This window comes from Xiphophorus hellerii, chromosome 18 (assembly GCF_003331165.1).
Source record: "Xiphophorus hellerii strain 12219 chromosome 18, Xiphophorus_hellerii-4.1, whole genome shotgun sequence".
Classification (NCBI taxonomy): Eukaryota; Metazoa; Chordata; class Actinopteri; order Cyprinodontiformes; family Poeciliidae; genus Xiphophorus; species Xiphophorus hellerii.
Window position 1 is genome coordinate 12207117 of NC_045689.1, and position 23895 is coordinate 12231011.

A 23895-nucleotide genomic window follows, 5' to 3' on the forward strand; every position below is an offset into this window, starting at 1 on the left:
TCGCATTTTTATGGTAATGAGACTAATCGTCGTGTCTATATTATAGCCTGTTAGATAAATGTAGAAGATTTATGGTCCGATTCATCTCAATAAAACAATCAGCTCTGCGCAGGACGCTTCCATACGGGAGATAAATGTAAATCCTTGTAAACATGAACTTTGCTTCAGCGTCAATCCTTTCCATTCCAACCTGTTGGAGTAAAAAACACGCCTGGGATCGCCTTTTCCAGATCACTGACACAGCTCTAAGGCTGCATTATAGCGGCTCGGTGTAGGAGGGGTCGAGCGCTGTGATCAGCCCCGCAGGAAGCCCGCACCCCGCGGAGTTAAAAGACCCCATGGCAGCACGGACGGGACGGTGCAGGGGCTCCGGTCACAGACGGCCCCTCCGTCAAACAGCATGCCGCCCACATAGACTCCTGCCCCGGCCCGCTGATGCCCTCCACGTCGCTGCTGATTGAAGTGCAGCAACCCCTCACAGCAGGGCCGGTCAAAGAGCTGCGTTTTGGATAATTATTATGTTACTTAGGTGTCATTTACACCACAAGCCTGGAAGTTTGGCTGCCTCACTAACATGTGAAAGGTCTTTTTCTCACCTACTGTGTCTCTTTGGTTAAAATTAAACTTTCCCACTTTCAGAGTTTTGTTTTTTCTTTCATTTCTTTTTTTCTTCTTCTTCTCAATAAACAAGAAGACCAAAGGGGGACATTTGGAGATGTGTCAAAAGGCTGATCTTTAATGAATGTCTACAAAAACAAAAAACAATTTGAAAGCTCTCTGTCAGTCAACAAACACGTTTCAGATTTATTTATGACCTTACAGTAGGAGTGACCTAATTAAAGTTCTTTAATTAGCCTTAAAATGAAGCTTAAATGAGCCCTCAGACATGAAAACAACCATTCTTTTAAGGTGCATAAATCACCAAACTAATAAAGTATTTTCTTTTTAATTTATGGGTAAAGTCCTGATTTTTGCAGGTTGTGGGACTGTGTGTGTTGGATGCAAAGCTGCAGCCTAATCACAGAATTGATTGTCCAGTCCAGATTTTCCTGGAGTCTCTTCAACATCAAGCTCTACAGAGAGAATTATTACGATTCTCCTCTGGAGCTTCAGCCTGATGAATCTCTCACAGCTGCAGGGAGGATGAGGGGAAAAGGGAGGAGCAGATGAAGGGATCAAATCAGCGCAGAGCTGCAAAAGTAGAATGAGTGATATGGCTCTCTGTCCAGGGTGTCCTTTTCATGAGGGCAGCACAAGAAGTCAAAAAGAAAGAAAAGATTATTGATTGGTAAGTTGGAACTCATTTCTTTTTGTTGCTTTCTGTGCATCCAACTAACACCAGATTAGAGGGTTATTTCGCTACTCTCACCTCAACCAGAGTCGCTGATGGGTCAATGGAAGTGCTGAGAAGTTAGAGGTGACCAGAAACATCAGAACTGGACCAACAAAACCAGGTTTCCTCTTAAATCAGAACACATGGCACCAAGATGCACCATGGGAAAAAGGTGAACCATCAGAGGCAGTATTATGCTTTGGGACTTGCTGATAAACGTGGCATCTAGCCATCAATTTGTCCATTAATTTCACTACCACCTAAACACCATGTTCCCCCTATTGACTGAAAGTCTATTTCCTTATGATTATTGCCTCTTCCAGCTGCATAATGGATGCTACCACAAACCAAAAATGGTTCATGAACGCTTCCAAAAACCCAGCAAAGACCATCGGCAAACGTTAGATCAACTCTACTAGGTAGGTGGTTTGATTTATTTATTTTAAACAGGCTTTTAAAAACAAGAAAATAATCAGGCAGTAGGACAGAGAAAACATGTGCATACATTAAAAGAGAAAAATAATTTTTCCTACTCTTTTTCTGTTGTTTTTTTCCCCAAAAAGAAATAGGAAGACGTGAACACTTATTTAATCTTACCCCTTATCTCAGTTCAATGAAATAGGTTGTCATAGAGCTAGAAATATAATTACTCACTAAATAAACTTTTCAGCTTGTTGGTCAGTTAGAAGCACTAATATTCGGAGGAATTCAGTTTTGTATTACTTTCTTCAAATCTGAAGTTTACATACATTAAGTTTAGTCTGTCCCTGAAACACTTGGGAAAATCCAGGCGATGTAATTACTTAAATAAATATAAATCCTAGTAAATATAACACTTCAGCCGTAATCCCTTCATTTAATCTACTAGAGTGAAACAATTCATTGGCGACATTTAAGATAAATGAAGATACCGATGCAGGTTCAGTAAGAGTAAAAATGATGGGAATGTTCAACCATCATGCAGCTAAGGAAGTTAAAAGTTATGCTTTAAAGATATGAGGCTGATTTTGCGTGAAATGTGTCAAAAAAAACTGCAATTAAAAAAAAAGACTTACTGAAGAAGCAGATCAAAGTTGGTTTGAAGTGTCATTAGCCAAAATGAAATGAGTCCTGAGCTGAAAAGTCACGCAGAGACCAAGAATCTATTTACTCCTAAACAACAAAAAAAAGTCAGATTAAAGTTTTACACATAATTTCACCCAGCTGTGCAGCATGGAGGTGGCAGCATCATGCTGTGTTAATGCTTTGATGCAGGTGGAATATCAGCATAAATCAACTCATGAGATCAAGATGCAAATATATCGGAACTACATCTATTAAGAAAGCTATATATATATACAGTACAGACCAAAAGTTTGGACACAGCTTTTAATTCAATTAGTTTCCTTTATTTTCATGACTATTGACATTGTAGATTCACACTGAAGGCATCAAAACTATGAATAACACATGTGGAAATATGCACTAAACAAAAAAGTGTAAAACAACTGAAAATACCCCTTATATTCTAGTTTCTTCAAAGTAGCAACCTTTTGCTGTGATTACTGCTTTGCACACACTCTGCATTTTCTTGATGAGCTTCAAGAGGTAGTCACCTGAAATGGTTTTCCCTTCATAGGTGTGCCCTGTCAGGTTAATAAGTGGGATTTCTTGCCTTATAAATAGTCATGAAAATAAAGAAAACCCATTGAATTAGAAGGTGTGTCCAAACTTTTGGTCTGTACTGTATATATAGATTGTTTTCTTCTTCTATGTAAGAAGAAGAAAACAACGAGGAGATGTAAAAAGGGGTAAACATTGTGGATGTTCTTCGCTGGCTTTTTGTGTGTGTGATAGAAGGGAGGGAGCGGTGGGATGGTGGAATAGAGGGAGGGATGGGTGGAGTGCGTGGAGGGGGGCGGGGGGAAAGAGATCCCGTCGCGTTTTGACCCCCAGAAACCTTCCCGCAACCCGCCCTGCCACCACCAGTGTCACTCCTCCTCCTCCTCCTCTTCATCCTCCTCCTCCTCCTCCTCCTCCTCCTCCTCCTCCTCCTCCTCCTCCTCCTCCTCCTCCTCCTCCTCCTCCTCCTCCTCCTCCTCCTCTTTCTCTCCTCTTGAGGGTGAAAACACCATCGCTCATTCCGGGCCGTGACATTTTCCAGCTTGTCGCCGTATGCTGCTGCGCGGACAGCGAGCGCAGAGAGCCAAAAAGCAGGAGAGAGCAGGGGGGGAGGACGCCGCTAAGAGAAGCACCGAGCATCATCCCTCAGCCATCCGGAGCGGGAGGCGCACCAAGCGGAGGCGAGGCGCTGCAGGAAGCCGCTGCTCCCCTTTCACCTCCCCGGAATCCCACACCGGACACGGCCCGAACCGGACTGGATATTTACGTCTCGGTGGGACATTTCACGCTTTCTACCGGAGCTCCGTAGGCTTCCTACTCTCCAAGCAGTAGCATTTAATAGGCAACGGGAATCAGTTAATGCCTTTATTACCTTTGAGCGCATTATAAACCATTAGGCTTACACAGGCGGTCATCAGCCGCCCATATAAAAACCTCCAGTGCCATCATTATGTTGTAACATAAAACGCGATGGACAGGGAGTAAACACAGCGGCTCTCCGCTCACTTAATGTTTGTGTTGACTCCTTGCGGGCTGTTCTGTCTCCGTGTTGATCGTGCTCACAACTTAATTACTGATTCGTTTATGAAGAACAAGAAGAAAAAAATAAAATTAAATAAATAAAAGCAAATGCACTCTGATTTCCAGGAGCCCGGAGACAGAGAGGAAGGGAGGGGGGAAGGATCGCTGGAGCACAGCCGAGCAGCGCATCATCCTCTCCGGTGTAGGTCTGGCTGTCGAGTCGCATGGAGAAAAGGGTAGGTCTGATCGGTTTCTTTATTAATTCATGTGAGAAGGTGTGGGTTAGAACAGTCTGATCGGGTTTAAAGCATCAAAACCGGAGCACATGGCTGGGAGGTTTGTTTGCAGTGGACAGCCGCCACAAAAACCCACAAGGCCCAGTAGAGAGACCAGTGGGCTGGAAGTGGCATGCATCAGCTTATGTTTAGGGGGGAAATACCGTAAAAGGAGTGTTTATTACTTTATGCATGGAAGCATGATCGCAAACCTCCAAAATAGGCCAGCAAATTTCATTCTCAAGCACTTTTAAAATCACTTTTAGCCATAAACTTCCATTCAGTGGCGATTATGGATGAGGCAACTTGAAATAAAAGGCCCTGATTTCAGACTGTTTGATGCCAGTCAGTTAAGGGTTAGAGAGTTGGTCACTAAAAGGCAGGGCAGAACAGAGGAGATACAGCTCTTCAGCTCGGTATGTAGGTCAGTTTTTTTGCTACACTGATTCAGAGGCTCGGTGGTGGTGGTGGCGGAGGAGGAGGAGGAGGAGGAACGGGCTGAGGCTGAAGGGGCAGCAGGCGGACTGAGCTCCTCTTACTGAGAACAGAGCAATTAGAGGATGTAGGGTGTGCAGACAGAAAACCACAGCCGTGTGAAAACAGGCAGGGGTTTTAAAAAGTAGATGTGAACACCCACTGAATCTAAAACGACTGACAAAACGACTTTTAAGCGCTTTGCCTCCTGCAAGCAAGAAACATGGTAAAATTACTGGCTTGTGATGAAGGTACAAAATGTTCGTGAAGTAATAAACATTTCTTTAGCTGCTCCATCAAGGAGATGGAAATATTTTACCTATGAGCCATAGCTGAGATGAATAAAGATCTCCAGAGTTAAGGCTCAAATAACTACTTTTTTTACTTACTTTCTCATCCATAAGTCATCTAATAGTTAAGTTTAACTAAGCTGATAAATTATTCATAAAATCACCAATATAAACATAGCAACCTTCCTGTTCTCTGCTGGGCACAGGATGAAAACAACTGAAGCAACAATTTCAGTGAAAGTTTGATTTAAAAGTCTAAAAGTATTGATGGCAATCGATGTTGTGAGACTTTAACCATGATTGAAAATGACATTTAGAAACTAATATTTGTTTTAAAAAAATTATAATTTTGATTTACAATATTGAATGCTGTACAAAAATCTATTTTTATAGTGCATGTGTGATATTTAAAACTAAAGACTGAGATTTTATCAAGGCCAGCTAATTCAGGAACACAAGTCTTCAATTTTTTGTAGGAATAAAATTGCATCTAGTCATACTGGATTAATCTTATTTGGATAAATAGCCTTGTCTCCATGGATAAAACGCTGCGTAAAATCTTGTTTGGAGGCGCTCCAGTCTGCAACAGGTTCCTTTGTGTGTGCTCCATGTGAAATCCTTTGCAGTTTATTAAGAATGTCTTAATTTCTAATGTGCTTATTACATACATGTTTATGAGCTTAAGTTAATAGATTTTAATCATCAGCATGATTTATCACTCCAAAAATATTTACGTGAAGATGTTTTCCCTTCATCCCGAAGTTTTCACGCGTTAGGTTTGAATTTATTCCAAAGTTTTTGGCTTTTTTTTTTTTTTTTTTAGCTTATTAAACATGGATTGAAATGTCAATTTCTACACTTAAATATGTTATAAATTTAGGCGAAAATCTTGAAATATACTCTAATGTTTTCTGCGTGTGAAATTAACATCAAATCCGCCATTTAAAAAAAAAAAAACTGAGCCACGTCATGAAGCATAATGTCGTCCGACTAACTGATTTTTACTGAAGTATTTCCTGTTAAGAACTACGTTTCGTTTATCAGCTCAGCTCCTCTTTCATTAAACGCGACATTAAGCCGAGCACTGAGACGTATATTTGCGTTATTCTCTAGCAGACGCTCTGATCCCAATGTCGTTACAGCAGCTGACGCAGCCTCATCAAGCCTAATTTGCTTTTAATAACTTTTCCATTGAAAACAGCACAGTTGTTAACCAGTTTTGTTGCTTTATTTTTATTTTTTTATACATACAAATTCCTGAAATTCAGCGTCTGAGCTCGCGCTTTGATCCTCCTGAAGCACAGAAACCCGAGCCGCTCCGTGCGTAAAAAGAGACGCAATCTGATAGCGGTGATTGTTTTAATAGCCGGCCACCATAAAAACGAGAAGGTGTCCCGGGACTGGGCCTCAGAGCAGGTGCTTTCTGTGACCATATGGGGCCCCGAACCATTGGATTAGCCATTTAGGACAGAAGTAGGGTTCAGCAGAAGGCTAGCAGGGATGCAATGCGTGGATGTGGAAGGGGATGATTTTAGTTCAGTTTTAAAAAAGACAGAAAATAGCTTTGTTACAATGTTCAGTGTAACTTTTGTTTCACCAGAGGTTGTACAGTCATGGAGTCAAAATTAGCAGAAATCAGACACTTTGGGTCAAAATGTCCTTGTCGCTGAGCTTTGTTGAAATGTTTAATGGCTCCAAACAGGTCAGCGGCTGTAGAGAAGCTGTCTTTTTGAGCCTCATATTTCAGCTGTAAGCCGCTGCAATATTCTTCCTGTAGACTCCACAGAAGAAAGCCAGAGTCAGCACACCGTGGCTTGGTTAAAACAACAGTGAAGTGAAAGGTGTGCGTTTGAGTTGTGCGCCTGTGATCCCAGCAGTCCTGTGGGACTGTGACCTGTGTCCCTTTAATCCATCAGAAAGAGAAACAGAAGCAGATCTGCTGACCTGAGCACAGACATGCAGGAGCAGTGAACAGGCTCAGATTAGCTCCGTAACACACTCAGACTGATGTGTTTATTCATGAAACGTGCGCCCTGACGGCCTGCTGCTGAGCGTGTGTTTTCCTTATGAATTTGTCTGTGCCATGTGCCTGGGAGCGACCCATATGTGCTCCTAATTCATTGCTTCATGGTGGTTTTTGCTTGTGTGTGAGCAGGCCCCATGTGAGGGTCTCGCAGCAGGGTCATGAGGGATGTCTCAGCACGGCTTCGTCTGGTTTAGATTTTAGGATGGAGTTTGTAAAGTTTCTTGCCACAGACAATTGTTGAAGGAAATCCATAAACAGCCAGTTTGCAGTGTGCCTTGTAGGGGACAGAGCGGTGGAGGAAGGTCCTCTCCTCAGAAAAGACCTAATTTGGACTTCTTGGCCTACATGCATAGCAGAGCATGTGGCAGAAAACTAACACGGTACATCACTGAACACACCATCCCTAAAAGATGGCAAAGTCTTCAGCAGAGACAAGGAAGCCGCTCCAAGCGAAAGCCAAGATAGATTTGATTGTCCCAGTCAAAGTTCAGACCTAAATCCGTAGGAGAATCTGTTCAAGACATTGAACTTCCTCATCCAAACAGTCTGACTGAACTTGAGGTATTTTGCAAAGAAGAGTGAGCAAAACATTCAGTGTGAAAAGTTGGTGGAGACATACCACAAAAAACTTTCAGCTATAAATGCAGCAAAAGGTTGACTAGAAAATAACACAGAACATTAACATCTAAAGTCATGAAATTTCCTTTCCATGTCACAATGATGCGTTATTCTGTGTTGAGCTGACACAGGAGTCTGCAGCCTCACAGCCTCACAGCCAAACTAGTGCCTATAAGTATAGTTATGATAATAAATTCAGGTTTTAGCAGTTTATTGTTTTCTTCATGGATTAATTGCATTTACATTCCACAACAGAACAACTCTAAAAGCACAATTCTGAGATCTCTTTTTCTTGCATTTGGTTGGAAACAAAGTGCTTTTTTGTTTAACTTTTCAACAATATCAACATCACACTGGAGGCTATATTCATCCACTTTTGCAAAAGTTTGATGTTTTTTCTTTATTTAAAAACCTAAAAATTTTAAATAAAATGGTGGTTCTTTAAAAATGACAGCATATTTTCTTTAGTAGATATTTATCTAAAATTACAAGTTGTCTTTTTTCAAAAGGTAGTGTGACCTTTGAAGCTTTAAGTTAGTTTTATTTTTCTGGTCTGAGGTCACAAATGGTTCTTTGGATTGTAAAGGTTGCTGACTCCTGATCTCACCCATAAAAGCTCAATAAAATACCTTAAAGGTTTGTGCCTGTAATGTGCCAAAATGTGAAAAAGTTCAGTGTGTTGCAGGACATGAAAAATGGGTAAACTTGCACACAAAGAACAGCATTGCAAGCAACATAAAAGGCAGTGGCAATAGTTAATTTTTGATCAAACCACAGCTCACAGTCCCTGCAGAGGCACACACACAAAAGCTCCTAAATTATAAAATCGCATCATGTTTACCAACGGTACAGCAGTCCAGTAAGCTGTGTAGCTCTGGTCCCCCTGACAGATTTGTCACATAATAAAATAACAGAGAGATTTCGTGTCGCACGGCCGCAGATGTTGAGTGTGTCTCACTCTTTCTGTCTCTCCGTCTAATTGTGTTTCAGTATGAAGAACTGGTGCACTACTCAGGGTCGGAGGGCATGCCGGTGGGGGGCTACGGGGACGACGTCAGGGCGCTTCCTCCGCCGCAGTACGGCCCCGCCATCCCTGACTCCCTTAAACACCACAAGGACCAGATCTATGGGTAGGAGGATTTATGTGACCTGGCAGCAGAACCGACATGCAGTGTGTATTTACAGTGCATGCTAAATGTGAAAATACGTGTGAAGTGTTTACAGCTGTCTGCTTCATACATACTGTGGTGTACAGTTTGTGTATCATGTTCTGTATCATGTGTTCTCTATACCAACTGTTACGGTGTTTATGTCCAGTATGTTAACTGTTTATGTTCATGTGTGTGTGCGTGTGTGTGTGTGCAGTCACCCACTCTTTCCACTGCTGGCCTTAGTGTTTGAGAAGTGTGAGCTGGCCACCTGCTCCCCTCGGGACTCCTCCTCCTCCCTCTCAGCCACCTCCCACCTCCCCGGCATGGCCAACCACAGCGACGTCTGCTCCTCTGAGTCTTTCAACGACGACATCGCCGCCTTCGCCAAGCAGGTGGGTGAGCACCGACCAGGAAACAGGGGAACAGCAAAGCGTTTTTTTTTTTTTTTTTTAAGCATTTTGTGCTGAGATCCTGAATGTGTGTTGCAGATTCGCTCTGAGAAGCCCATTTTTTCTTCCAATCCTGAGCTGGACAACTTGGTATGACTCGTGAACTGACAACTTGCTAGATTTTAAAATGCACTTTGTGAGAGACGTTAACATGATAATCCTCTCCAACAGATGATCCAGGCCATACAGGTTCTTCGCTTTCATTTGCTGGAGCTAGAGAAGGTTGGTCAAATCCCAACATGTTGTTATTAAAATGTGCAAATTTATCTCAGATTTTAAATAACTCTTTAGTTTCATTCTGTGTAAATATAATTATGTTTAGCCTGAACTGTCGGATTTGTATTTTAGATTCATTATTTGGTCTGTGAACGCATCAACAAACATTACTCTTTGAAATTTGAGGAAGATTTCTAATGTTTGTATTTTTGCTGATACTGACTTTAGCTAATTTCCCTAAGAATTTAACCGTGTTTAACATTTCTCTTTCTTACCTTCCTGCCATGAGCAGCCATTGTTTTTTAAACAATAAAACTGAAGTGTCAGGTGAAGAGATAATAGAATTGCCACTCTGAATTGTCTTTAGCATCTCGTCTAGTTCTCATTGTGGTCAGCATAACTAAATGTAAACATCAGTATAAAAATAAAAATGAAAACCTGAAATTTCCTAACCTGGCAGATTTTCTAACAAGCTGTTGTTGGAAGCTCAAAGTGATAAAACGGAGAGACTTTGCTTTGATATACTCAGTATATTCCTGGCACCTGCAGAAGTTGATTGTAAATATGTATTCCTTTTCTAGTTTGATGAAATGCCACCAAAGTGAGTGGGAGGAAGTGCCTCCTTGAAAACGTGAAGACTGTTTCTTGAAAAGTCGTGTAAAAAACAACAAATTTAAAAAAAAAAATCAAAGTTTAAAGAACAAAGATGACCATCAAACTCTCGGTTGAAGAACAGCTGACGTACTTCTCTAGAAATGATATATCTTGCATTTCCTTGCTGTTGTTAGCACAACATGTTAGCTCTTACATTTTTTACACTGAAAAAAAATCACAATTTAAAAATTTTAGAGCCAATTTACCTAAAAATTTGCTGATTTCTTGTTGCATCTCAGAAATGAAAACAGAATGAGCAGATCAGACATCTAAGATAACCAGACATCTGGTGAAATGTGGATCGGTTATTCTCTAGTAAATGTACTTAGTTGGTCATCAAGGAGAGAAAATAAAGCAAAGAAAAAAGCTGAACATACGTCAGAAAATGTTAATGTCTTGAAACTGAAAGGCAAATTTCTTTTGGTAAAACTTTCAGCACATAATTGCTAACTGATGTCAACCATAATAAGACATAATTTCATTCTGAAGGTGCACGACCTCTGTGATAACTTCTGCCATCGCTACATCACCTGCCTGAAGGGAAAGATGCCCACTGACCTGGTGCTGGATGAGCGGGAGGGCGGCTCCAAGTCGGACATGGAGGACTTTGGCGGCTCCTGCACCAGTCTGTCCGAACAGGTGAGACACCCAATCATTTTTATGGCCCCTTGCAGCAGTTTCTGTCTAGCATTCTCTCCTCCATCCTTTTCTCTGCGCTGCAGAATGCATCGTGGTTACGGGAGCCAGATGAATGTGCCACTACGCCTCTAGGAACACCAGGCACCTGTGGGCTGCCCTCACACAGCACAGGGGACAACTGCAGCGACGCAGGTTTGCACACATGTTCACACGACTTCTGCTGGAAAATACTGCAAACAAAGATGTGACCAAATATTTGGCAAATGTCTGACACAGCCAGTAAGTCTTGTAAACTGTTTGATGATCTGCATTTCTATAGCAAATTTTAGCCTTTATGGTTGTATAAAAGTCTCATTCAGACAAATATTCATCAATGACAATGGAGCTGCTGTTGGATAAAACTCATAAATCTGACGTCCCCTGAACCACAAAAACACACAAACATATATGAAAAACATAATATTTTAAAAGTTACATTCTGCAGCTTTAACAAAAGATACTTTAATATGACAAATGGGCCTCATATGAATGAATATTTTACTTTATTAGATATGAATGTACATGTCAGTTCTGCAGGCAGTGGGTGCCAATCAGATGACTTTGTAAGTTGTGCCATGAAAACAAAATCCTCTATACAGCTTTGGAAACAATTAAGAGCCCGCTGTACTGAACCCCATTGAAAACCTCTTGATTATTCCACCAAATATTGATTTCTGAACTCTTCCTGTGTCAAAACATTAGCATTGTTGTTTCTAAATGAATATGAGCTTGTTTTCTTTGCGTTATTCAAGGTCTGAAAGCACTGCATTTTTCATTATTTTTACTATTTCTCATTTTCTGCAAAAATACAAAATTCTTACTTGGAATTTTAGAGATATGTTGCCAGTAGTTCATAGAGCTAAACAACAATGTTCATTTTACTCAAACATATACATATAAAGAGTAAAATCAGAGAAACCGATCATTTTGCAGCGGTCTCTTTAATTTTTTCCAGAGCTGTATATCAGCTGGATGTGTATGAATACGGCCGTTTGCCGGCATGCAATGACGTCAAGGTCGCTCTTGCAGGAGACGGTCTCGATGGGGGAGTGGCTTCCCCCAGCACGGGGGAGGAGGACGAGAGCGACCGGGACAGGAGGAACAACAAGAAGAGGGGCATCTTCCCCAAAGTGGCCACAAACATCATGAGAGCGTGGCTCTTCCAGCACCTGTCGGTGAGCTTCTCATTGTCCTTTTTCGATCACATATTGTCAAAATTATCCACTACATTTGAAATGCATTCATTAGGGCCACCCCTGCAGACATATAGGCAAACAAAGAGGGCTTGTGTACAGTGGTGGGAGAGTGATTACTGCGCAGAGGATTTACTGTGGGAAAAACGTCACAGTGTTTAGACAAAGAAGGGAAGCGAGTGTGCGATGGAGGTCAATTAAATTAAATGAAAAACTGGGGGATTAAGTGATTATGTGAATATGCTCATATTAGAAGTGATAGAAATGGAGTGTGTAATTGTTGGTAAGGTGGTTAGATTAGTAATTAGCTACTAAATGAGGCAGGTCAAATGTTGCTTCACTCCAATTATTGCAGTATGTGTCTGTGTGCGCGGTGGAAAGGGAAAAAGAGACAGAGTTAGTGGGCTTAGTGAGGCTTTAAATGTGAGAGCAGACGGGAATTTAGATGAAGGGTCTTCAGAATCCACACTGAGAGTTCACACACATTATTTCAGTCTGGGTTTAAGGTGAGGCTTCATGTTTCTCTGGGAGGATTCTCCCATCAGTCGTCTCACTGCTGCCAGCAACACACCTCAGGGCCTGGCTTTGATTTGCTTTACTTTCCACTCTCCATCCATCCATCCATGTGTGTGTGTGTGTGTGTGTCTCCATGTTTCCAGCACCCGTACCCGTCGGAGGAGCAGAAGAAGCAGCTGTCGCAGGATACGGGGCTGACCATCTTACAGGTCAACAACTGGTCAGTGCTCTGCTCGATCAATACACTAATCCCAGCCCCGCGGCTTTCCAATAATCAGTCAAACTCTCTTGTTTAAGAGCTGAACTTCTTCACATCTTGTTAAATTACGATTTTAGTGTAATTTATTGTTTTTTTATGTGAGATATCAACACAAAGTAGTGCATAATTTTAAGGTGGAAGGAGAATTACACATGGTTATTAAAATATTTTACAAATAAAAGTGTGGTTTTGCATTTGTGGTCAACCCCTGTACATCATGATCCACTTAAATAAAATGGATTGTATCCAGAAAACATAAACATTTATAACAACAAAATGGTATAGCTCAGTATAAATCCAGGTTTGTTGGAAAACATTAGTTAACAAAAAGCATCATGTAAACAAGGAGGTATAAGTATTTCTGCTGGTATCTGTGCACATCACCATCCAATATTATTGTTTATATAATATTGTTTAAATCCTACTCATCTGGCAGTCAAGGTCCAGATCTGAATCAAACCGAGAAAGACTTGAAAACTGATGTTCAAGGATGTTTTCAAACCAATTTGACTGAGATTTAACTATTTAACAAAGAAAAATAGGGCAGATTCTCAATCTCTAAATAAACAAAGCTGTTAGATTAGCTGTAGCTGCGAAGTACAGACTTTGGAAAGTGCATGAAACACATTTTAATTTGTTTAGCAAAACATGTTGAAACTCAGGGATCATTTTCTATCTTATTCACAATTATGCACTATGAGGCAAAATCCCAATAAAATACATCCCACTATAAGTTGATGTGAAAAGTTCAAGGGGTATGAATACTTTAAAGCCGATACAAAGTGTTTTATAATGCTCACATTTAGTGCCGATAAAAAAAAAGGTCACAGCTTTACAAGACTTTCTCAAAGAGCATTATAATCTAGTTCACTGGAGCATAGTTTATGATGCAGAGAAAAACGTACTGCAAAGCATTTTTTCCCTCCTGCTGCAGTCCAGTAAAATCCTGTTGCCCATAAAATGAAACTACGGATCAATATCCAATAATCAGATTATTTAGTGCTTCTCAGTTTCCGTTTCACGGCCGCAGACTTAAATGTAGTTCTGCTTTCCAGAAAACGTTTTTCAAGTGGCTGCTTTTCTGTGTATAAGAATTTTTTATTCTGTTTCACGCCGATCGAAAGATTTCCTTCATGTTGTAGCTTACATGTTTTTATGTGTACCTTCGCCACAGCAGCAGCACACAAAGTGAGCCGATCAATGCAGATCAATCAATTATCACAGGGCGGATCAATACGCTCTCTGCCCTAACGTTGATTTACTCTGCTCTCTGAAAGGGTTAAGTGCTTGTAAAAGGGAAAAGGTTAATAGTCTCCCTCTTTGCCTTTTTCTCCATTAACAGTCGACCTTGTCCATCTCTCTCTCTTTCTCGCTCTCCACATCCTGTCTTCACGTCTCTTGCTTCGTCCAGGTTCATCAACGCCCGGAGGAGAATAGTTCAGCCGATGATTGACCAGTCAAACCGCTCAGGTCAGTGTTCAGCCAGTCTTTGTGTATATATGTGATGTGTCTGAGTGAGTATTTGTGTCTGATGGTGTGTGTGTGTGTGTGTGTGGTCTCCCAGGTCAGGGTGGTCCCTACAGTCCAGAGGGAGCTGCACTGGGAGGCTACGGCCTCGACGGACAGGCCCACCTGGGGCTTCGAACGGCAGGTACAGCCGGCTGATTCAACCGCTCTGATGTAAAGAATGCTTTTATCTACACGCAGTTTAACACGCAAATATCAGAGTCACACACTTACTGTGAGACTCTTTAGTTTTATGTGAGTCAGCCAGCCTCAGACACCATGCTGCCGCTGAAAATATTCACCAGAGCGCTGACCGTGGGATTATCTGCTGCTGAAAATAGTCCCTGACAGATGCACACTTTACTGCAGTTTTCTCAGCGATATCTGAGGAAACATTTTCTTTTACTTAAAGTTAAAAATATTCGTCTTCTCCAATTTTGTCCCCAGTTACAGCTGTTAAGATCACATACCACAGCCTAGTTATTAAAAAAAACAGAATATTTTTTGGATATTAGATCATAGGTGGCATACTGCCTCCTTTTTTATTTTTGAGTGAGTAATCATCAGGTGTAAACAGCTGCCCAATGCAGATGGGATACAGATAAAACAGCATTTATATAAGTCACAGGTGTTTGTCGTAAAGGGGGGTGGAGACATTTTTTCATGCGATGTTGTTCCCTCATCAAAAACATACCTGGAGTGTTGCTTTTATTTTTTCATGCATGTTTTAGAAAGCTGTGAATCTCCAATGGCAACCATTCGGGGTTACCTCAACAACTGCTCTCAGAAAAGCACCACTGATGAGCTCATCATACGAACAATTTCTCAGTCCAACCCTCCTAAAAACGGTTGTAAACGGCATCATGAGAAGCATTGTTGTAACGAGTGTCAGATTACTCAGAAGCTTCTTAAAGAGACAGAGACCCAATTTCAATTTACAAAGTCAAACTTCTTTTAATTCATATTTGACATATACAGCCTTTTATAACAACTGATGGTAACATAATTACTTTGTTGTGCTATAAAATGGCACAATGTCTCTGGAAAATACATAATATGGTTAAAAGTCCAGCTTGGACTCTAAGTCACCAAGTAAAGTTGGTAACTCAACCAACACTTTAAATAATTCTCGTAAGAATAAGAACAACAAGTAATCATGAGCCCTCTTCACCAACATTCAGCGTCCGTTCTCAATCATCAAAAGAGTCTCTGCCTTTTATATCGGGGTTATCTGTGAGATGTATGACTTCTCAGCAGAGTTCTGGGAATCTTCAGCTTTGGTGAACTGCGTAGGTTAGCTGCACTGTAACTCTTCGGCTAGAATGTTGACAGAGAGTGAACCTTGAACCTGGCAGAAATCTTGGCCCTCATCTGCATGTGGCCCCTCCTGGCATCCACGAGCCCTCTCTGAGGTCCAGCAGGGTGAAACGCAATGACCTCACACATAAATCTGTGTGTGAATTTGCAACAGGTGGAGTGAATACTTTTTTTCAGGCTATCCAAAGTGTCAGCGAGCCACTACTTTCTAAAACTGTTAGCTTCAGCCTTCAGGACCAGCTGATCTTCACTTATACTTCATAAAGTATAAGTATAAAGACACCAATATTTGTCCTGCTGTTGTCTAAGATACTAACTGCTTGCAACATTTTAACATAACCTTGCTTCAAAAATCCTGAACTGTTCCTAAAAATAAATTCAGCAGTTGTTTATTTGCGTGTCATGCACTATAGCATGGTCCCCAGCCTTCTCTGGTTTATTTACAATATATATATTTACTATATATATATATATCCTATATATATATATATATATATATAGGATATATATATCCTATATATAAATAAATATAGGATGTCAAAATAGACACCAAAACAAAATATTGTAAAACATTAACACAAATGTAATTCCATAATAAAAATGTACTATAGAGGATACAAAATCCTCTTTTTTGGTGCAAAACATGTTCAATAAATGTTGCTGGAACAAACATCTCTTCATTAAATAGCCAAGATATCAATTAGCACATTTCAGCTACAAGCTAGTTCAAAGTAAACTATAACCATTTATGAAACATAAATTAACATTACTCTTTGTCAAACGCCATAATCAAATTCATCAACCTAACATACAACAAATATATTGATTAATTTTCCAGCTATTATTAATCAAAGGCAACTCTAAATAAACTCAGTGTTTCAGCAGTTTTTCAGTTTTCTGGAACTTTGTTCCAGATTAGTGGATCATAGAAACTGAATTCTGCTTCTCCATGTTCAGTCAAAACAGATCAGGGTTTTTCTGTTGCACCTTCATATGCAGATTAATTGTCAAATCATAAAACAAAGAACAGCAAAATATAAAATCAAACTTAAGGTCACAAAACTCACTTGAATGTTTATCTTCTTGCAACCCTTTGAACCTTACCGCTTTAATCGCCAGATGCAGACTACCACTTCTTAACTTACCACATAGAGGTTTTTGTCTTCTTTTCATGTTTAACTTTACAAACAGTTGAAGGCAACCTTCATTTGGATGCAAGTTCTGACTTTGGGTTTTCTGCAAATGTCCTTCCACTGCTGATCTTTACACATCTTGGTTATATTTAGTTTTAAATTATTCATGTAAATATTATTTAAGTCACAAAGGGAAAATAATTTAGCAACCTCTTCAGACCAACCACAACTATCAGTTCAGACAAAAGTCATGTTGGTTAGTTTTTATTCTGATGTAAACAAAACAATTTTACATTTTTGTTTGATCAAAACTGGCTCCAAACGGATAGTAATTGTGATTTGTAGTGATGGACATAAAAATATGATGACTCAGGTGTAGATTTCACATCATGCAGTCTAAATCTTAAATATATTTCTTTTACTTTCCACCAGGTCTACCAGGAATGTCCTCTCTTCAGGGCGAGTACCCTGCCGCTCTGCTGTCCCAGTCGGGCTACCCCCCCCACCCAGGAACGTCCCTCCACTCGTACCCTGGCCCACACCCCCACCCCGCCATGCTGCTCCACCCGCCGCCGCATGCACACCCCGCGGAGCCGCTCATCGCCCAAGGACTGGACATACACGCACACTAGCTGTCTGGGGGAGCAGAGAGTGGGTGTGTGTGTGTGTGTGTGTGGGTGTAAAAGAGTTACTGTATGAATGTGAGTGTGTGGAGTGTGTGTGTGTAATGGCTGATCCAGTACCCTATTTAAAGACAAACTGCTCCAAAAGTTTACATTCCTCACTGAGAGACACTGACCTTAATGTAGCTGATCGACTGACAAAAACACACACACACACACACCCCCGCAAGTAAACATTTCACCGACACACTCCTGAGTCTGGACCCACAGGTTTAAGCCATACCTCTCTGAGTAGAAGTGCTTCCTCCTCTTCAAATGTCTCCACTGTGTCCTGTGGGTGAGACACATGCTTTAAACTACACTTCCCATCATGCCTCCTGAACCACAGGACGACCGGCTCAGAAACACAACCACCTGGATGTTACTGGAGGGAACTCGATCCTGCGAGCCAAACCTTCCTCACAGCCGCCCCGTCTTCCTGCACACCCCGACCGTCAGAAACACACACACATACACACACACTTTATTTAAAGCTTTCTTTTTAGTTTTTTTTATATTTTTATATTTATGTGTGCCACTCCAGGCAGATGCAGCTTCATGTGAGCTTGTTGAAATGTTAGTGCTCTTCCTCAGCATGAAGCTAAACACTCTGAATGACTTCCAGTCTGCCTCGCTCTCGCACCACTGACCTCCTTAAGGCGCCAGCAGCCGTCCGTTAGAAGCTTTCCTCCAACTCACTGATAGACGAAGCAACAGACACGACACAGAAAGCCATTCTAACACACACACACACACACCCGCCTACATACACACACACAGATACAGAAGGACTTCTGCAAGCATTTCCAGTCCACCGTCAACTGTCACAGCTGTGTGAGAGGGAAGCTGCAGCCAAAGGACTCTTCAGACATTCGGCTCCTTCTCTGCTTTTGCTTGGACCGCTGAAGAATTTCTGAGTGATGATGGTGAAAAAGAAAACTTAAAGTATTAAAATGTTTTTTGTAAGCCTTGTCACTTGTCATCTGTTTGTTTGATATGATCGGTTTAGCTGGTGAAAATAATGAGTCTTATATTTTTGAATGAAATTATATTTCAGCCTGCTGATCAGTCACTGCAGCTCCAGACATTCTCCAGGAAGAAAATGTGCATAAACTCAAAACAACTTTTGAGTTTATGTCCAAAACGACTGCAGACAGAACAAATATGAGGCTGAGAGTTCAAGAAAATAAATTAATACAGTAACTTTTATGTGTTTTTTTTTTACATTTTCTCCCTTGTATATAGAATTTATGAACAAAACCCCCCATAATCTCAAGGTACATTTCAAGAAAAATAGGAAAAATGTATTACTATACTGCTCAAAAAAATAAAGGGAACACTTTAAGTGTTAAACACCTGTTTAAGTGTTCCCTTTATTTTTTTGAGCAGTGTATAATATATAATGTAATTTGACTGGGATTCCAATACAATCCTACTTTAGATTCATCCCCATTTGAATTGCAGGTAGATAAAATTAGCCAATCACATGGCAGCAACTCTAGCTAAGTGTCATGAAACAGGATTTGCTGAAAGTGGCTTTCAGGGCGCAGTGGTGTGTGACAGATGGACTCAGATTCAGGAACTGCTGATCTACTGGGATGTGTGACAAAATGTGAAAAGTTGCAGGTGTGTGAATAGCTTCAAAAATCACAGAACAGCAAATGAAACAGCATAAAGGAGATCCTTTCATTGGTCACAACATCATGTTTATGACTGCATCAAAGTTCGATAATAAATTCTCTGTTTCTTACTCTTTCACCTTGTGGATATTTTTGCTCAGTAACTACAAATGCCAGCATCCAGAATGCAAAAAAAACATGCAACAGCATGACTGGTTTACAGTTTACCACATTTATATTCAGAAACATTAAAATCAATTAAACAAAGGTTGACATTTTACTTGCTTCAGAAAAAGTACAATATAAGAGGAAAAACACTCAAGTGTTAGGGGAGAGCTTACATATTTTCAATGAAGCCCACCTGTGATATGTAGTAGAATAAGTGTTGTTTAGTTAATCATGCAATCTTCAGTTGTAATTTTATTTAATTAGTTAAGTAAAACAAATAAACAAAACAGATATTAAATAGATTTTTGCAATTCATGGACACTCATATTTAGCTAATTGGAATCTGTGTTTTAATGGGGCAACATGATATTAGATTAAAAGTACCTTTTCAAAATACCAACCTATTAAACGGTAAAAAAACACTTTTAAATAAGCTCCAATTTCTGTATTGAGTTACCTAAACCAAATAAACTCTTAAATAATATTCTTATTTCTTGGACTGCATGTCACAAACTCAGAAGAGCAACTGTTATTTTTGATGATGAACTGAGTGGATCTTTGTGTTAAAACTGATAGAAATGTTGCAGAAATGCTTAAAGCAAAAACTCTAACACCCTGAAAATATAAAACAGACTTCATGTTTGTGTTTGCTCTGAATTTACAGCCCTTCACACGGCTGGGATCTTTTTTTCCACCCCTGAGATATTAAAACATTCATGATAAACATCTCAGCCATTCACTTCAAAAGCAGCTTTCCCTGAAAAATAGTGTGATCTTCCTCCTTTCTGCAGTCATAAGTCATGTCCCTCCCTGCTCCATAACTATCTGTTTTATCTCTGATGGAGGCCTCAGGCTGCAGCTGCAGCGATCTGTCACACACACTGGATCTTCACAGCCAGGAGACTGAATTTCTCCAAACGCTTTAAAGCACAGAGTAGCTCTCAGATCATTATTCCCAATCCTAAACCACGCTCAGAATTTTTTGTTTTTACACTTCCTTCCTCAACCACGCCATTATACACTCAGTGTTTCTATTCTAGTTTTCTTCTTCCATCAGACGTCCACTGATACGTCCTCCTTCATCCATCCATAGCCCGGCAACCACACAACAGACCCTGAACACCACACCCTCTCTTCCCTGCCCCCAATCAGCCTGGAGAAGGAGGGAGGGATCAGGGGCCAGAGTTCAGTGGGAGGTCAACAGGAAATGGTTGTTCTCCTTGGCACCGGGTCCTGACCTAGGCGCCCCTCTACTTTTCATTTCTTTGTCCCCTCACACGCTCGGTCCTCGACCACTCTGGCCTCACTTTTACTCATCCAGCTCCACGCCGGATTGTTTCCCCCGTCATGTTTCCCAACACACTGTCATGTAAAGCAGAGGAGTGTTTGCTTCACTGTGACCTCCGAGAGCTGCAGGCTGAACTCCGGCTTGCTGCAAAGCTTGTTGGGGACAAACAAGAAAATGTGTCTTTTTTCGTTCATTAATTCGAACCTTAAAGTGTCGTAGATTTAAAACAACAAATACAGATGATTTAAAATTTTTACCCGGAGGAGATCAGGAAAGAAATTATATCTAATTATGAACTATTTTTTATTAGGAATTCTCTAAAATGAATGAAAAACTATTGATTTTCATTTTCCAACATTGGCTTTATATCATGGCTAGATAAATCTTATTTTAATTTTTTTAATCACTATCAAATGTTCCAGATCATTACGACATATATGCCTTCGTAAATCAAGGATTTGTGTGACTAGCCAGATGTTTTGGCTTAATTTCATAAACCAAATCCAGACCTTATGACTGTTAGACCTTTTGTTTGTAGAATCAACAAACCACGAGGACCTGTTAGACAACCTGAAGTAGGCTAAAAGTAAGACCTCTTCCATGACAGATGAGAAAGAAAGTCTCTAATTTAGTCTGGAAATACATTTCTAAGGATTTGGGATTCCGATGGCTAGCTAGGTATTTTAATAAATCATCATACTTATAATTTTTTTCTGTAAAGAATTAGCTGAGGTTTACATATTGCGTCCTGCTTCTCTTGATTGCGGCTATAATCTATATTTTTTGGCTAATCAACTTATAAAATGTGTGAGCTATTATGACCCCCAGCTAAAACTCAGATAGATAACCTGCTATTAGAAATTATTATGTGTCGGATTTAATTTCTTTTTAAATCCTTTGTATTGAAATCCTATTAGAATCTCATGTTTTATTGTTTTGCACTAAGTGACAATATCTTGTTCACTGACTGTAAATGAAACTCATTATATGGGATTGGTTGGGCAATAGCCCACAGTCAAGAACTCACCCTATTCACTCACCTATAGTCACCTCTTTGAGGTCTTTTTGCTTACTTTGGTTATTTTTGGACTGGTCAAAATTAAGCTGAGTTGCAGTGATTGGTCAGAAAACAAGAAAATGCATAAAATGTTAAGGTGATTGGTCAGATTTGCAGAAAAAGTAGGGAAGTAAGTTGTGGGAAAACAGCAAGTTTTCCCCAACTTGCTGTTGGGGAAAATTGCAAGTTTTACAACATTTGCTGATAATTAATGGATTTGCAACATTGCAACTTCCTGGAGAGACTGATGTATTCTTTGAGGATCTAATTCTAAAAATTCAGTCAGCTGAGCTTTTAGCTGAACATCTAAAAGACACTGAAGCGTGACGCACATTTTCACCAGTTCTGAAGGAAACAACTCTGTAAAATGAAAACCATATGATTGTCATTTTAAGGAAACAGTGCAGCGCTGCCACTGTGTCGACACGTCTCCATATATTTCACTCTCAGCGAATCGCAACAGTCCTGATTATGTTTCATTTCGTTTGAAGACTCCTACTGGTTTTGACCATTAGGGCTGTTGGGGTAATATGAATGTGTGAGATGTGAAAATGTGCACACCTGTGTGAAACTGGGCGTTTGTGTGTGAGTGTGTATATAAATATGTAAAATCACATTTTAACATAATCAGTTTGTGTGTGTGTGTGTGTGTGGGGGTGTGTATGTAGGAGGAGGGTCACTCTTCTGATCATTAATCATTCAATTACACACCTGTCAGAGTTCAGACAAGGGGGAGAAAAGGGAAGAGGGGGAGTGAGGAAGAGGGAGGGGTGGAGAAAGTAAAAAAAGAAACGGAGGAATGCAGCGGGGAAAGGAGGAAGAGAACAGGGAGGAACTGAATGACTTTAGAGGGAATGTCGAAGCTCCAGCAGGACTGAAAGGAGTAAAAAAGCAACAGGGGGAAACCTCATTGTCTGTGTGCGGACAAGCTGTGACAGAGGCAAGCTGCTGGATGGTGAAAGTCTCTGAAAGGCCGCCGGAAAGACAAAGACACAAACATGCAGAGTAGGGAACATGTGGCAGATAAGAACAAAGCAGTGCAGGATGGTAAAGATGCAACCAAACTGTGGGGGGGTGGGTGTGTGTGTGTGTCACCTGGACTGGTTTAAGGGCTGCAAACAGGAAAATAACACAATTTAAAAAATCTAATATGAAATAAGACAGGCTGAAACATGGAGGAGGCTTTACTTGGATTAAAACCGAAATATTCAATGAACTTTGGATCAAAAGAAGCTTAGTGAAGCACCAGAGCTGCATTGATTACAGTTTTCCGGGGCAAAGCTAGTTTCCCTTTTGTGAGAATCCCTGATGTGAGGATAATGATTTTATTGAGAACTATAATAAGCAGCATTTACAATAATTTTCTTTAGATTTTCAAGTTAAAATAAAATTTTATTTTCAATCAAATTTGACAATAAGAGCAGTAAATGTTTTTAGATGTCTCTGTCAGTGTTTCACAAATATCTCCCAGGCTTTTAGATATACTTAAATAACACAATAAAAAACATAATATTGGCAAATAGTAATAACAAACGAAAGCAAAGCTTATTTTTAATCTTTTCTTTTCTTACATTGTTTTGAAAACTTCAAAATCTGCAACATTTACATGCAGACAGCAATTGAATATTCAAATGGATAAAAAAAACAGATTTTTAATCAGATTTCTTAGTCTGCTCAGATCTCTCTTGCTAACAAAGCTGCATTAATAATATATTATGTTTATTTTATGAGGAAATAAAACTCCCTGATGTAAATGTTTAAGTTTCGTTTCATATTTAATAACTACCTGACTATCTTGGGACGGAGCTCATTGTCCTACATAAAGTCTATGAATTTATTCAAGTGATCAAATAATTATTAGCTGAATTAATCTGAAAGTTGATTGGGTTGTATATATATATATATACATATATATGTATATATATATATATATATATATATATATATATATATATATATATATATAGGTATGCATGTGTGTGTTTGCAGCAGTCTCCGTGTTTAGTTGCTAGTACCTCTAATGCCTCAGGCCACAGCCATCTGCCCCCCTCCTCCTTACTTCACATCCACTCCTCTCTTCTCAGTGCACCCTTTCCTCCAGCAGTCACCACTGCCATATATCTAATTTATGGCCATGCTGAGTGTGTAACAGACTCATGTATGCATAATATATCACATGTGTAAAAGAAGTGCGTTTCAGAGGAGAGTCAGAGTGTGAGATTGGGTTCTGGCTAGTTTAGTCTGGACCACAGCACTTTCCTCAGATTTAGGCCGAAGTGTGTGCATGCGTGGGTGGGGGTGTGTGTGTGTGTGTGTGAGACGACCCAGCTGTTTCTGGGCTCAGCATCCACATGCAGGCAAAATGCCAGATGTCTCATTAGGCAAATTTGG

General features: G+C 40.2%; 1 protein-coding gene across 1 annotated transcript; it reads left to right on the forward strand.

The window, feature by feature from the left end:
- Positions 1-3372: 3372 nt before the first annotated feature.
- Positions 3373-18343, forward strand: meis3 (myeloid ecotropic viral integration site 3). Its single transcript, XM_032590416.1, has 13 exons — positions 3373-3707; positions 4082-4191; positions 8629-8768; positions 9004-9181; positions 9278-9328; positions 9410-9460; positions 10598-10747; positions 10831-10939; positions 11816-11961; positions 12639-12715; positions 14166-14224; positions 14319-14405; positions 17143-18343. The coding sequence occupies exons 2-13, from the start codon at positions 4180-4182 to the stop codon at positions 17340-17342; spliced, it is 1260 nt and encodes a 419-aa protein (XP_032446307.1). The 5' UTR covers positions 3373-3707; positions 4082-4179; the 3' UTR covers positions 17343-18343.
- The last annotated feature ends 5552 nt before the right edge of the window (positions 18344-23895 follow it).